The 13103-nt window shown below is 57.8% G+C and overlaps 1 protein-coding gene and 1 long non-coding RNA gene across 2 annotated transcripts; both read left to right on the top strand.

The window, feature by feature from the left end:
• The first annotated feature begins 7280 nt into the window (after positions 1-7280).
• LOC137465861 (uncharacterized) lies at positions 7281-8225 on the top strand. The gene is made up of 3 exons (XR_010994859.1): positions 7281-7426; positions 7684-7831; positions 8039-8225. It is a non-coding gene; the product is annotated as an uncharacterized lncRNA (long non-coding RNA).
• A 150-nt stretch (positions 8226-8375) lies between these two features.
• LOC137465854 (uncharacterized) lies at positions 8376-13103 on the top strand. Its single transcript, XM_068177863.1, has 6 exons — positions 8376-8432; positions 9006-9143; positions 9376-9552; positions 9678-9889; positions 10008-10077; positions 12978-13103. The coding sequence occupies exons 1-6, from the start codon at positions 8376-8378 to the stop codon at positions 13101-13103; spliced, it is 780 nt and encodes a 259-aa protein (XP_068033964.1).

Here is a 13103-nt window from a genome sequence, read left to right as displayed (position 1 = left end):
GGGCCTCGGGGCTGTGCGGGCAGGGGAGGCCGGGACAGGGCGCAGGGAGCGCCCGGCCCAGGGGCCGAGCCCGCGCCAACCCTTCCCTCCTGCCGCTCTCTCCAGCTGGAAGAGGACAGGAGCCGAGTGGCCGAGCTCCTGCGCCGGGCCCTGCCCTACCTGCAGAGCCCACAGGAGCCCCTGCGAGAGGCGGCCGTCAGGTTCATGGGTGAGCCACGAGCCCGGGCTCCCTCCCCGCCCCGCCTCAGCTCGGCCCCAGCCGCGGCTGCTGCCCCGGCAGCGCCATCCGGGCCCGGTGCCGTGGAGCCCCGCCTGGCCTCGGCGCTGCTGCCGCCCTCCGGCAGCCGTGCCCTGGGGCGGCAGCGTGCGGCAAGGGCCCGGGCTGAGCCCTGCCGGGCCACCAGGGCGTGTGGCCACAGGGCTGGCAGCGCCGCTGGCAGGGAGCTGTGCCGCTGGGGCCAAGATGAACTCTTTGTTCTCAGAGATGGCCGGCTTTCCCATGATGAGGGGGCAGCAGGAAGAGCTCCCCGCCCTCAGTCAGGGTGAGTGAGGGCAGCGGGCTGTCAGCGGGGGTTGGCGGGGGGAGAGCTGCATTGCTTGGGCAGGGAGTGGGAATTTCTGCCCCAGCTCTGGCGGGTTTCACTCCCTGTGTGGAGGAGAGGTGGCGTGGGCAGAGCACACAGGGATTTCAGGGACATGGGTGGAATTTGTGGCCAGCAGCTTGCTGCTGACCTGTTGCCAACACCTCTCTCTTGGCCTTGGCAATTGTTGGGGGAGGTGGCCGTGGCAGAACGGTCTCCTCAGGTCACTGCAGATCCAGGCTCTGACCATGGCTCTCTTGCTCTCTGTTCCAGGCCTTCAGTCTCCAAAGAATAATACCACCCCATCCTGCTCTGACATTGAAATTCAAGCCCAGTTAGGCCTAGAAGATGAAGAAATTGGGTTGCTTTCTGGATCCGGTGAACCAGTGCCCCAAGAGCAGCACCAGGAGACACTGAAGAGGACACCACCTCCCATTGCCACTGGGGCTCCAGGCACAGCTGATGATTGATACAGCTGAGCCTCTGGGAAGCTCACATGGCTTCAGCCCTCTCCCTGCCTGTAGATATAGCTCCCTCCCTCCAGCCCTCACACACTGTCCATCCACTTTTTCCCCTCCATTCTCCCTCCATTTTCACAGCTCCATCTCACCAGCCCTCAGATCATGCCCATTCCTGTGTTTTCCTTCCGCTTTTCCTTTTGACAGCTCCATAATGCAAGCCCTCAGCCCTGCCCATTCCCTTTTTTCCCCTCCCAGCTCGTCCCTTAGTTTCATTTTCCATTAATAAAGAGTTTGGCTTCTTCACTTTGCCTCCATCTCTGTGGAGCTGAAGCGACGCAAATCCCGAGCCCTGGGGCACACAGGCCCCTGCTGCCGTCCTTTTCCATGCCATGGTTTGTGCACACACACAGAGGAACGAGGGCAGATCAGGCTGGAAAGGTGCCTGTGCTGAAATTCCACAAGGCTGTGGAGCTGCAGATCTTGCTGAGCACCCTGGAGCCCCTGGAATTTGGAAGAGCCAACCTGAGTATGCTCTGAACCCAGCTGTGAGGGATTCCATGGCAAGCATCCACAGAGGGCAAAGGAGCTTGGAATGCTGGAAATTTTCAAGAATAGCTTCCTGAAAGCACAGCAGTGCTCCATCCCTGTACAGGATGAGGAAGAGGGCAGAACCAGCGACCATCCGGGCTTAACAGGGAGCTTTGGGTGTGCCTGAGGGCAAATGAAGCAGCAGCGCGGTGCCCGAGACTCGGACGCGCGACCGTGCCAGTGCCTGGAGCGCTGTCAGGCAGTGCCGGGATCCTGGGTGTGGTTCTGGTCCCCACAAGTGAGGAATGGCAGCCCCAGGCTCAGAGCCAGTCAGAAAGCCAACCAAGTGAGCCCACAGGGAGGGCGCCCTTCCAGTTTCTCTTGGGCATGGCCGCAAAACAGCCCCTGCTGCTTCTTCCTCCGCCTGTGTTTGGGGTGTGCTGGTGGCAGAGGCAGCCAGGTTGGACTCTGCTTTCCAAAGCCTGTTGGGAGCAGGCATGAAAAACACTGCGTGCTGGAAGGTGCTGGCAAGAGCATCCCGTGGGAACAGGGCTCTGGTCTGTGGCCGGGAACAGCCTGGTTTTGGTGCCGTGAGCGCAGGCAGGAGTTGAGGCAGCTGAAGAGGTGTAGGAATATAAAAAGGTAAAAGACACTTTCCAAAGCTGAGAAAGGCTGGGAAATTTCTACACCTTCTGAGAAAGCTAGGAAGTTAAGAACCAAGTGAATACATTGATATTTATCATAAGGAACAAGAAAGAACAAGAACGTATTGATAGCTCAAGATGTGGAAAGTCCTAGATATATGCTTTGCAAAGATAGAACAAGTTTCCATCTTAAAGAACGAATTATTGTGTATTGTTTGAGGTTCATAGAAGTCCTTTTTGTTTATGTTAAACCCACGTGGGTCCTTTTCTAATTGCTTAGAGTATAACGACTTTACACCTTTTCTTTTATGCTGTTGGTTCAAAGAATGGGTATAAAAAGGCTTTGCATGGGCTGCCATCTTGTCTGTGATCTGTGTTTGCATGGGTGTTGTCATTTTCCTGTGCCTCTTGCTTTTTGCTTGTATGATGCAGACAGATAATAAATCACAAGTCTGCAAGCAGTCAGGGTCCCGTCCCGTTTGTGAGACACGCACTGATCCGGCAGAAAGAGGCAGCGAGCAGCCCGTGTTTGTAGAAGGCCTGGGGCTGCACGTCTGAGCCTCCACCTGGAAACACACTTGGGGGAATACGAGCTAGAGCTGGAGTGCCTGTCCTGAAAGGACCTGAAGTCTTTCAGCCTTGCCAGCGTTTCTTGAGGGTGTGTTGGTGTTCCCCAGAAAAGCTGCACGTTTGGGGAAACGCCTTTGGAGGAAAGGGGCTTGCTTCTCAAGGAAAGTGCTTCCCAGGGAGCTCCCAGTGAGGTAGGTGCGAGTATCCCCCTTTGGCTCTCTGTGCTCCTTTCAGTCCTTGAAGGCCCATTGCACTTGGCAGAGGGGCAGGAAGAAGGCTGTGAAGAGCAGGTTTGGCATCCACCTGGACCTGCCGAGACCAAGCCAAGCACCTGCAGCAGGATGTGTTACCCCCCTTTGGACAGAGGTGCGAGCAGAACCGTCTCTGTCCCGCTGTGAGCCCCAAAGCTCTCTGTGGGAGCTGTGAATGAAAAAGCCTTTACACACACCCTTTTCACATCTTCCCTGTCTGCTGTTGTCCCAGATCGAAAAAAGCAAGATGTATTCTATTTGCCATCTGTATGGCAGTTGTCTTGTGTGAAGTGGGCAGTTGTTCCTTATCTCTTCCACAATCAATCCTCCCTCTGGAAAGACATCTGCTGATAGTGGGCCACTGCAAGACTGAAAAGAACTGTAACATGCCATTGTGAGATGCTCCGCCCAGAGGGAGGAGCCAAGCATCCCTACCTGCATGTATGGTCTTGAACTTCTGGCCCAGGAGCACAGCTATTTCTGCGCTGGATTTTCCCAGAGGAACAGCTGCCTCTTCCACTGCCTCTTCAGAGGAAGACTGCACCCTTTTCCACAAGATCACTTCTCCAACAGAACCACACCTGACACTCCGGGAGGACTGCAGCCACAATTCCAATTGGACTGCTACCAACACCCTGTCCACCAGGGTGTCAGGTTGTATTCTGACTCTGTCTGTGTTGTTTTAGTTCACTGCATTGTGTATTTTATCTGTTATTTTCTTCCCTAAGAAAGAACTGGTATTCCTGCTCCCATATTTTTGCCTGGGAGCTCCCCTTAATTTCAAACTTGGAACAATTCAGAGGGAAGAGGTCTACATTTTTCCATTTCAGGGGAGGTTGCTGCCTTCCTTAGCAGACACCTGTCTTTCCAAACCAAGACAGCTGGGTTTCAGCTCTTGGCAATATGCATTTGCCTCCTGCTTGGAGGGAGCTGCTGTGGCCCAGGGCCAGCACAGAGCTGGGCTGGGTGGGCCAGGCAGCGTGGAGAGTCTTGGCTGATCTTGGTGCGTGCCTGGCCTCAGAAAGGCTTGGAAGGTTTGCCTCCCAAAGTGTCCTGCTCATTGGCTCTCCCTGTGCATCTTGGAGAGCACAAGGTGGGCATTTCTGGCAGCTGGGCATCAGCAGGCCTTACAATGGGGGCGTGTTGTGGAGCGAGCCCAGCTGAGGTACCCTGAGAGGAGCCCAGTGCTCCTTGCTCCTCTCTGCTGACACGGGAGCGTCTGTCTGCTTTCGGGATGGCCCTGGCTGCGTGAGGGGTGCTACATGGACACGAGACAGCCGGTCCTGTCCCGCTGGGTCCCAGCAGTGCCTCGCAGCAGTCCTGCATCCACGTCAGGATGCTGGCCAAGAGAGGTCCTGGCAGCTGAGGCAGCTGATTTTAAGCTTGTGCAGATACACACAGGGGATGGCCAACAGTGTTCCCTCAGGGTACAGCAGTCCTGAGGGGCCTCCCCAGAGCTGCCTGATGCCGCCCACTCCCTGTGGCACCAGTTGCTTTCCTGTGGAATGTTCTACCTGCCCCAAGAGCACAGAGGGAGCTGGAAAAAGAGCTTGCCAGGCTGCTCTCAATCCTTTACCAGCAGCCCTGGCTGAGTGGAGAAGTCCGAGCTGAGCGCAGATGTGCCAATGGAAAAGCCGTGCACAGGAAGGCTCGGTGGGAAGGATGAGCCAGGATCCATAGGCCTGGCAGCCTGAGCTTGCTGCCAGGGAATTCCTCGGAGAAGATCCTTCAGAGTGCCATTCCACGGCACATGCAGGGAACCAGGGGGTCTGCTGGATGGTGGGAAAGCTTTGAGGAGGGACGGGGACAGCTGGGGGTCCTGGCGGGCTGTTGAGGGCTTCTCTGCGGGTGTTTGCGGGGGGTTGGTTTTGGGGGACGTGTTGGGGAAGGAGTTGTCTGGAAGGTGAGAGTTCTAGGCTGGAATTTGAATCAGCTTGAAGGCAGCATTTGTGGTTTAGCGCTGCTTTGCTTATGGAGGGCAGAAGGAATATCTGTGACTATTTCCGTTCATGGTCCTGATTCTCCTGCAGGGAACAAGATGGGAGAGCTGTACTTTATTGGCCACTTAGATATCTCTACTGGGGTGGATGAGCCCTTTTTCCATCTACTCATTTGTTTGGGCTACTTTTGTAACACTTAATGGACTTTCAATCCTTGAGAGCTTTTATTCCTTAAGAGAATGACGATATTATCATCCCTTCATTGAAAACCATTTGCACACCAAAGAATGGTCTTCTTTTTGCCTCTGTATAGTGCTATGTTTCCAGAGTGACTTTCAATGGAATGTGTTAAGGCAAACGAGTTGCTGCTTTTAGATGGGAACAAACTTCCAAATCATTCACATTCCCCAGCAATCTCTATTAATTTCAGAAGTTTGCAAATTTTGGAACTACTCCAGGGGCCCAATGAGAAGTAAAGCCTTCCTGAATTGAGGATTCTTAAATGGCCTGATCCCGCAGAGCAGGGCAGGGTGTGCTGATGGTTTGAGCTGCTCCTAAAGATCCTGTTGGGCTGTCTTAGACACCTGGGGCCAGGGATTCCTTCCAACCTTGGCCACTTAGGGTGGGCTGGGGGCGGCCCCACAGCAGGTGGCAACAGTGTGTGCAAGGGCCCTTTGTGACACGCTGCAGCACAGTCACCATGGCATGGAACGGGACAAGGTGTCCAAGGGCCCTGCCTTTGTGACACGTGGGGACATAGGAGCTGGCGGTGACAAGAGCACGCCACAGTGCTCGGAGCAGGCGACGGGACAGGACGGGACAGAGCGGTGTCGTGAGGAGCCCCCGCACAGCGCGCTCGTTTGTGTCTGACCCGGAGCTTTCCCGAGGCGTTATTCCTACAGGTGACCTCGTGGCAGGACGTCGGGACTTGGCAGCCCGTGGCCTTCCCGAGGCTTTTCTTTTGCAGGTGCCCGCGTAGCCAGACTGAGGGAATTGGCGACCACAATCCTTAACGAGGAGTCTCCTGTCATTGTGGCAGGAGCCCTCCAGACCAGAGTGCAGGACTTGCTGTCCTGCAGCCTTGCTGAGGTTTCTCTGTCTCAGGTGCCTTCAAGGCACAACTACACAACTTGTTGACTCAGAACATCACCCTGCCATCTTCCTTGAAGGTGCCCTCAAGGTCATACTCTGGCATGGCAAACAGATTTCTCAGTGTGTTCAAAGTGTTCAGGAAGAAAAAAAAGGAAGACCCTGGAGCTGCCCCAGCACAACAGCATGAAGAACTGGAGCAGTTCCAGCCACCGCAGGATGGTGAGTTGCAGAGCTGGGCCACAGGGCTGATGGCTGCAGCCAGCTTGGCCCCATCCCATCCCATCCCATCCCATCCCATCCCATCCCATCCCATCCCATCCCATCCCATCCCATCCCCTGGGGACATGCCCATGGACAGGATGGAAGAGGGGCCAGGCAGACACCCTGCAGTGGCCGTGCTCCATCCCCTGGGGCATCCCTGGCTGCCCCTGCTTGGGGAGCGCGGGGCTGGGCTATGTTCTCCGGCCTCTCCCGCAGCCCCTCAGCTCTGGCTGCGCTCGCTCTTTGCCAGGTGCAGCCCTGGACCGGACACAAGAGCAGGAACCCAGCCGTGGCCGCTTCCGCAGAAGCCTGAAGGTACCAGCAGCCATCCCCACCTGGGCTGGGCCTGCTGTCACTGCTCAGCCGAGCACCACGCTTGGAGCACTCCATGGAACACTCCGGGCTTCCCTGTCCTTTGTTCTCCTGCAGATGTTCCGGAAGTTCCTGCGCATTCGGCGGAGAAAGACCGGCAGCACAGCAGCTGAGGGCCCAGCCGAGCCTGACTCGGGGCTGACCGAGCTCCAGGCTGAGCCTGATGTCAGCCCGGATTCGGCTGAGCGCTCAGAAGACTCTGACGCCTCAGCGACTGAAACCTGGGCAAAGGCTCTTAGCTCGTCAATGACTGAGGTTGTGGCCATCACAAACAGGGACAATGAAGAGACTCAGGGCCTTACAAATACTGACACCACACCTGCTCCCATTCTGATTCAGGAACTCATATTCAACTATTTCAAGGAACCTAGTGTTTCTGCTCACAAGCAGCAGGTAAACAGCCTGGCTCCACACCTGGAGGCCAGCCGGGATCGCGTGTCCCCTCAAGCCAGGGTCTCTGGGCCCCCTCAGGCTTTGAGGCCAGCACAGTGTGGTGGGAAGGGAAGCACTTCTTGGGGGAAGCTGGGGAAGTTGCTCCCTTGAACAGTGCTCCAAGTCTTCCCTATGCCTCCTCCAGGTGCCAGCCAAGGTGAAGAACATCCACCAGAGTCTCGTCACCTACGTCTCTGTGGATGCCAGGCTGCAAATTGACCTTGTGAGGCTGGCTGAAGAACACCCTGCTGACGTGGTGCTGACCCTCCTGCGCTGTGCCCCAACGTGTGACAGGTACAGGGCCCACGAGCCTGGAGAGCTCAGGGCTCAGCAGCCTTTAGGGCCCGTGGCCCTGCACAGCCTGTCCCATGGGGTCTGCCAGACAGGCAGAGAGGCCCAGGACCCTCGGGCCCCTCTGTTTCCTGAGCCTGCTGCCAGTGCTCCTTCCCTGCCCTTCAGGGCTCCAGGGCTCTGTCACCTGGGCCCCCACAGCTGCACAGGGCATGGTGCTGTGACTGACATGGCCCTGACACAGAGCTCTGATCCCACAGAGCTGCTGCAGTGCTGTGGAGAGCCATAGGCTCATCGGGACCAGCAGTGGAGAAAGTGCTGTCAACACTGCTCTGTGTGATGGAGGACTGGCCTCTGACCAGAATGTGCACCTCTGATGGGGACAACAAGGACATTTTTTCCCTGGCTGTGAGTTTCTGGAACTGGCCTTTGCTCACCCCCAGGTCGCCTCTCCAGCAGCTCTCCATCCTCTCCACGCCGCAGGCGCTGGGCTGAAACCTGGGCTCGGGGCAGGCTCAGGGGGCACCAGGCCTTCTGCTCCCCAGCGTCTGCCCTTGGGCCCTGCCCCATGGACACCTCGGCACTGAGCCCTGCCTTGGGCTGCTTCTCTTGCAGGCAACTCTGGTGATCTGGGTGATTGTCCAGGTGCCTGAGTGCCACGAGGCATTGATCCTTTATTCCTCCCGCCTGTTTGTGGCACTGCTCTTCCATGTTGTCATCACCACACAGCAGATGCCACCAGAGGAAGTTGATAACTTCTGGAGAGCATGCCAGGAGGAACACCGCCTTCCCAGCAAGCCCAACAGGTCCCCGTCCTCCTGTCCTTCCCGTGCCCTTGTGGCCAGCGCCAGTGCTCCCAGTGTGACCTGGGCTTTTCTCTGCACACAGGTTTGCCGTGCAGGTCATGAAGGCTCTGCTCGGCCGACTGTGGTGTGACAATGTGGTGGAGGCTATGGAGCACATGGGTGGCTGGGACACACTGCTGTGTGCTGACTCCCAGCACTACGCTGTGGGTCTGTTGGCCAGGTGAGACCCCCTTCTCCCCACTGCCCCCAGCATTTGTGCCCTGTGCCCCACACAGTCCCTGTGGTCCTGGGCCAGAGGGGCTCGTCACCAAAGGACGGCCAAGAAGAATGGAAAAGGCTGAGAGAGGAGGGTGCCCAGGAGGGACTGTTTCTCAAAGCGCCCACATCCCCTCCAGGGATGCTGGGGAATGACCAGACCTCTGTGAGTCAGTCCTGGGAGAGGTTTGGTCTCCCCACCTCAGGGCTTTGGTGCCTTTTTCCCCACTGCCAGGGAGATGCTCTGCGTTTTTATGCCTTTGTGCTCTCGCATCACAATCCACATGCTTCGGCATCTCAGCAGGGAGGACCCGTGTTGGGATCTTCCCTTCCTGGCATTCCTTGTGGAGGTGAGCCTGTTGGCCAGCGCTGCCTCGCTGAGCTGCCTCCCAGCTCTCTGCCCTCTCGTAGCCACAGCTGCCAGGACGGTGCCCACGCCCTGTGCTGCTGCCTGGGCCCAGCCCTGTGCGGTTCTGGGCTCCTGCCGGCCGGGTCCCCTGTCACTGCCCTGTGCCTTTCAGGTCCTCCAGCGCCTAGACTTGAGTAAATGTGGTGGCAGCGTCCTGAGGATCACGTCAAGGTACCTTCAGGGTGAATGCAGTCAGAGGCGTCGCCTGGCGCTCAGAGGCCTCGTGGTGCCCAGCAAGGATCCCTCGATGGTGAGAAGGGGGCAGCGGCTGAAGCTGCGCTGGGCAAAGCAGCCCCTTGGGCTGGCAGGGCTTCAGGAGCTGAGGCAGCTGCTGCCAGCTCTCCTGCCTCACCTGCCCCGCTGCTTTGGGACAGGCCTTTGGCCTGCGGGCCCTGCAGCAGCAGGGTGGGGCTGTAGAGCCAGGGCGGTGTTGGCCGTGCAGCCGTCCATGGCTTCCCAGCACAGCCTTGTGTTCCACACAGGCCAGTAGGATGCGCAATGTATCTCAAAGCCTTCTGGGGCTGCTGGGTGATGCAGATGGAGAGGTGGTCAGCATGAGCCTCCATGTGTTCACGAACATGCTCCAGCACAAACACATCGTGGTATCCAGCACCACTGCTCCGAAGCTGGCTGAGGCACTCCTTCTGCTCTTTGACCACGTAAGGCTCTGCATCCTGAGCCGCAGGCATCGGGTGCTTCCCAGAAACTTTGTGCCCTGTGGATTTTCAGGCCATTGCCCAGGTGGGCCTGGAGTAGCTGGTGTAGGTCTTTTCTTTTCCTCTAGGACAACAGCCACGTGCAGTTGCTCTCCATTCAACTCTTCCGTACAGTGATGGAATCAGTAGTGGATGAGGGAAAAAAGCCCCTGAAGACAATTGTGAACAGGAACCTGTACGCACTTTTAATCTACTGTCATGATGAGAACTGTCACGTGGCAAAGGTGAGCATTCCTATGATGCTGGGAGGGGGCTCGGCTGCCTCCTGCCCTGGCGCCTGGTGGGCTTCAGCCTCCTCCAGGCCTTGGCACAGGGACACAGGTCCATGGGCTTTGTGGCCATCTCTGGGTCTCTGCTGCTCTCCAGGCCTCTCGGGAAACACTGCTTTGTGCGGCCAGGTTCCTGGAGAGGAGGAATCTCGAGCAGCTGGTGGAGAAGGGGAATCTGTGGAAGTTCGCTGAGGTCCTGGTAAGGACGGCCTGGAAGCCCCAGGCTCAGCCTGGAGAAGCCCCCTGAGCGCGGTGCTGGGTGTGTGGGCTGGCAGCTGTGCCCCTGCCCGGTGCTGCACCCAGAGGCCACGCTGGCTCTTCTCCAGGCTCCCGTGGGCCCCAGCCGGGTGCCGATGGAGCTCCAGCCCAGCGGGGCTGCGGGGCGGCCCCGCGGCTCCCCGGGCAGCAGCCGGCCCTCTGCCGCCTCCAGAGCCCGGCGCCAGCGGCTGCTGGCCGGGCCTCGGGGCTGTGCGGGCAGGGGAGGCCGGGGCAGGGCGCAGGGAGCGCCCGGCCCAGGGGCCGAGCCCGCGCCAACCCTTCCCTCCTGCCGCTCTCTCCAGCTGGAAGAGGACAGGAGCCGAGTGGCCGAGCTCCTGCGCCGGGCCCTGCCCTACCTGCAGAGCCCACAGGAGCCCCTGCGAGAGGCGGCCGTCAGGTTCCTGGGTGAGCCACGAGCCCGGGCTCCCTCCCCGCCCCGCCTCAGCTCGGCCCCAGCCGCGGCTGCTGCCCCGGCAGCGCCATCCGGGCCCGGCGCCGTGGAGCCCCGCCCGGCCTCGGCGCTGCTGCCGCCCTCCGGCAGCCGTGCCCTGGGGCGGCAGCGTGCGGCAAGGGCCCGGGCTGAGCCCTGCCGGGCCACCAGGGCGTGTGGCCACAGGGCTGGCAGCGCCGCTGGCAGGGAGCTGTGCCGCTGGGGCCAAGATGAACTCTTTGTTCTCAGAGATGGCCGGCTTTCCCATGATGAGGGGGCAGCAGGAAGAGCTCCCCGCCCTCAGTCAGGGTGAGTGAGGGCAGCGGGCTGTCAGCGGGGGCTGGCGGGGGGAGAGCTGCATTGCTTGGGCAGGGAGTGGGAATTTCTGCCCCAGCTCTGGCGGGTTTCACTCCCTGTGTGGAGGAGAGGTGGCGTGGGCAGAGCACACAGGGATTTCAGGGACATGGGTGGAATTTGTGGCCAGCAGCTTGCTGCTGACCTGTTGCCAACACCTCTCTCTTGGCCTTGGCAATTGTTGGGGGAGGTGGCCGTGGCAGAACGGTCTCCTCAGGTCACTGCAGATCCAGGCTCTGACCATGGCTCTCTTGCTCTCTGTTCCAGGCCTTCAGTCTCCAAAGAATAATACCACCCCATCCTGCTCTGACATTGAAATTCAAGCCCAGTTAGGCCTAGAAGATGAAGAAATTGGGTTGCTTTCTGGATCCGGTGAACCAGTGCCCCAAGAGCAGCACCAGGAGACACTGAAGAGGACACCACCTCCCATTGCCACTGGGGCTCCAGGCACAGCTGATGATTGATACAGCTGAGCCTCTGGGAAGCTCACATGGCTTCAGCCCTCTCCCTGCCTGTAGATAGCTCCCTCCCTCCAGCCCTCACACACTGTCCATCCACTTTTTCCCCTCCATTCTCCCTCCATTTTCACAGCTCCATCTCACCAGCCCTCAGATCATGCCCATTCCTGTGTTTTCCTTCCGCTTTTCCTTTTGACAGCTCCATAATGCAAGCCCTCAGCCCTGCCCATTCCCTTTTTTCCCCTCCCAGCTCGTCCCTTAGTTTCATTTTCCATTAATAAAGAGTTTGGCTTCTTCACTTTGCCTCCATCTCTGTGGAGCTGAAGCGACGCAAATCCCGAGCCCTGGGGCACACAGGCCCCTGCTGCCGTCCTTTTCCATGCCATGGTTTGTGCACACACACAGAGGAACGAGGGCAGATCAGGCTGGAAAGGTGCCTGTGCTGAAATTCCACAAGGCTGTGGAGCTGCAGATCTTGCTGAGCACCCTGGAGCCCCTGGAATTTGGAAGAGCCAACCTGAGTATGCTCTGAACCCAGCTGTGAGGGATTCCATGGCAAGCATCCACAGAGGGCAAAGGAGCTTGGAATGCTGGAAATTTTCAAGAATAGCTTCCTGAAAGCACAGCAGTGCTCCATCCCTGTACAGGATGAGGAAGAGGGCAGAACCAGCGACCATCCGGGCTTAACAGGGAGCTTTGGGTGTGCCTGAGGGCAAATGAAGCAGCAGCGCGGTGCCCGAGACTCGGACGCGCGACCGTGCCAGTGCCTGGAGCGCTGTCAGGCAGTGCCGGGATCCTGGGTGTGGTTCTGGTCCCCACAAGTGAGGAATGGCAGCCCCAGGCTCAGAGCCAGTCAGAAAGCAAACCAAGTGAGCCCACAGGGAGGGCGCCCTTCCAGTTTCTCTTGGGCATGGCCGCAAAACAGCCCCTGCTGCTTCTTCCTCCGCCTGTGTTTGGGGTGTGCTGGTGGCAGAGGCAGCCAGGTTGGACTCTGCTTTCCAAAGCCTGTTGGGAGCAGGCATGAAAAACACTGCGTGCTGGAAGGTGCTGGCAAGAGCGTCCCGTGGGAACAGGGCTCTGGTCTGTGGCCGGGAACAGCCTGGTTTTGGTGCCGTGAGCGCAGGCAGGAGTTGAGGCAGCTGAAGAGGTGTAGGAATATAAAAAGGTAAAAGACACTTTCCAAAGCTGAGAAAGGCTGGGAAATTTCTACACCTTCTGAGAAAGCTAGGAAGTTAAGAACCAAGTGAATACATTGATATTTATCATAAGGAACAAGAAAGAACAAGAACGTATTGATAGCTCAAGATGTGGAAAGTCCTAGATATATGCTTTGCAAAGATAGAACAAGTTTCCATCTTAAAGAACGAATTATTGTGTATTGTTTGAGGTTCATAGAAGTCCTTTTTGTTTATGTTAAACCCACGTGGGTCCTTTTCTAATTGCTTAGAGTATAACGACTTTACACCTTTTCTTTTATGCTATTGGTTCAAAGAATGGGTATAAAAAGGCTTTGCATGGGCTGCCATCTTGTCTGTGATCTGTGTTTGCATGGGTGTTGTCATTTTCCTGTGCCTCTTGCTTTTTGCTTGTATGATGCAGACAGATAATAAATCACAAGTCTGCAACCAGTCAGGGTCCCGTCCCGTTTGTGAGACACGCACCGATCCGGCAGAAAGAGGCAGCGAGCAGCCCGTGTTTGTAGAAGGCCTGGGGCTGCACGTCTGA

Source organism: Anomalospiza imberbis, unplaced genomic scaffold, assembly GCF_031753505.1.
Source record: "Anomalospiza imberbis isolate Cuckoo-Finch-1a 21T00152 unplaced genomic scaffold, ASM3175350v1 scaffold_115, whole genome shotgun sequence".
Taxonomy (NCBI): domain Eukaryota; kingdom Metazoa; phylum Chordata; class Aves; order Passeriformes; family Viduidae; genus Anomalospiza; species Anomalospiza imberbis.
This window is presented reverse-complemented; position numbering and strand designations above follow the sequence as displayed.

What these genes read in the sequence shown, in the direction of transcription:
- LOC137465854 (XM_068177863.1), top strand. Translation starts at nt 8,376, where the DNA reads ATGGAGCACATGGGTGGCTGGGACACACTGCTGTGTGCTGACTCCCAG. An exon ending in CTGACTCCCAGCACTACGCT is followed by an intron (nt 8,433 to 9,005) that starts GTGGGTCTGTTG and finishes TGTGCCTTTCAG; the next exon opens with GTCCTCCAGCGCCTAGACTT. An exon ending in GCCTCCTGCCCTGGCGCCTG is followed by an intron (nt 9,890 to 10,007) that starts GTGGGCTTCAGC and finishes TTGTGCGGCCAG; the next exon opens with GTTCCTGGAGAGGAGGAATC.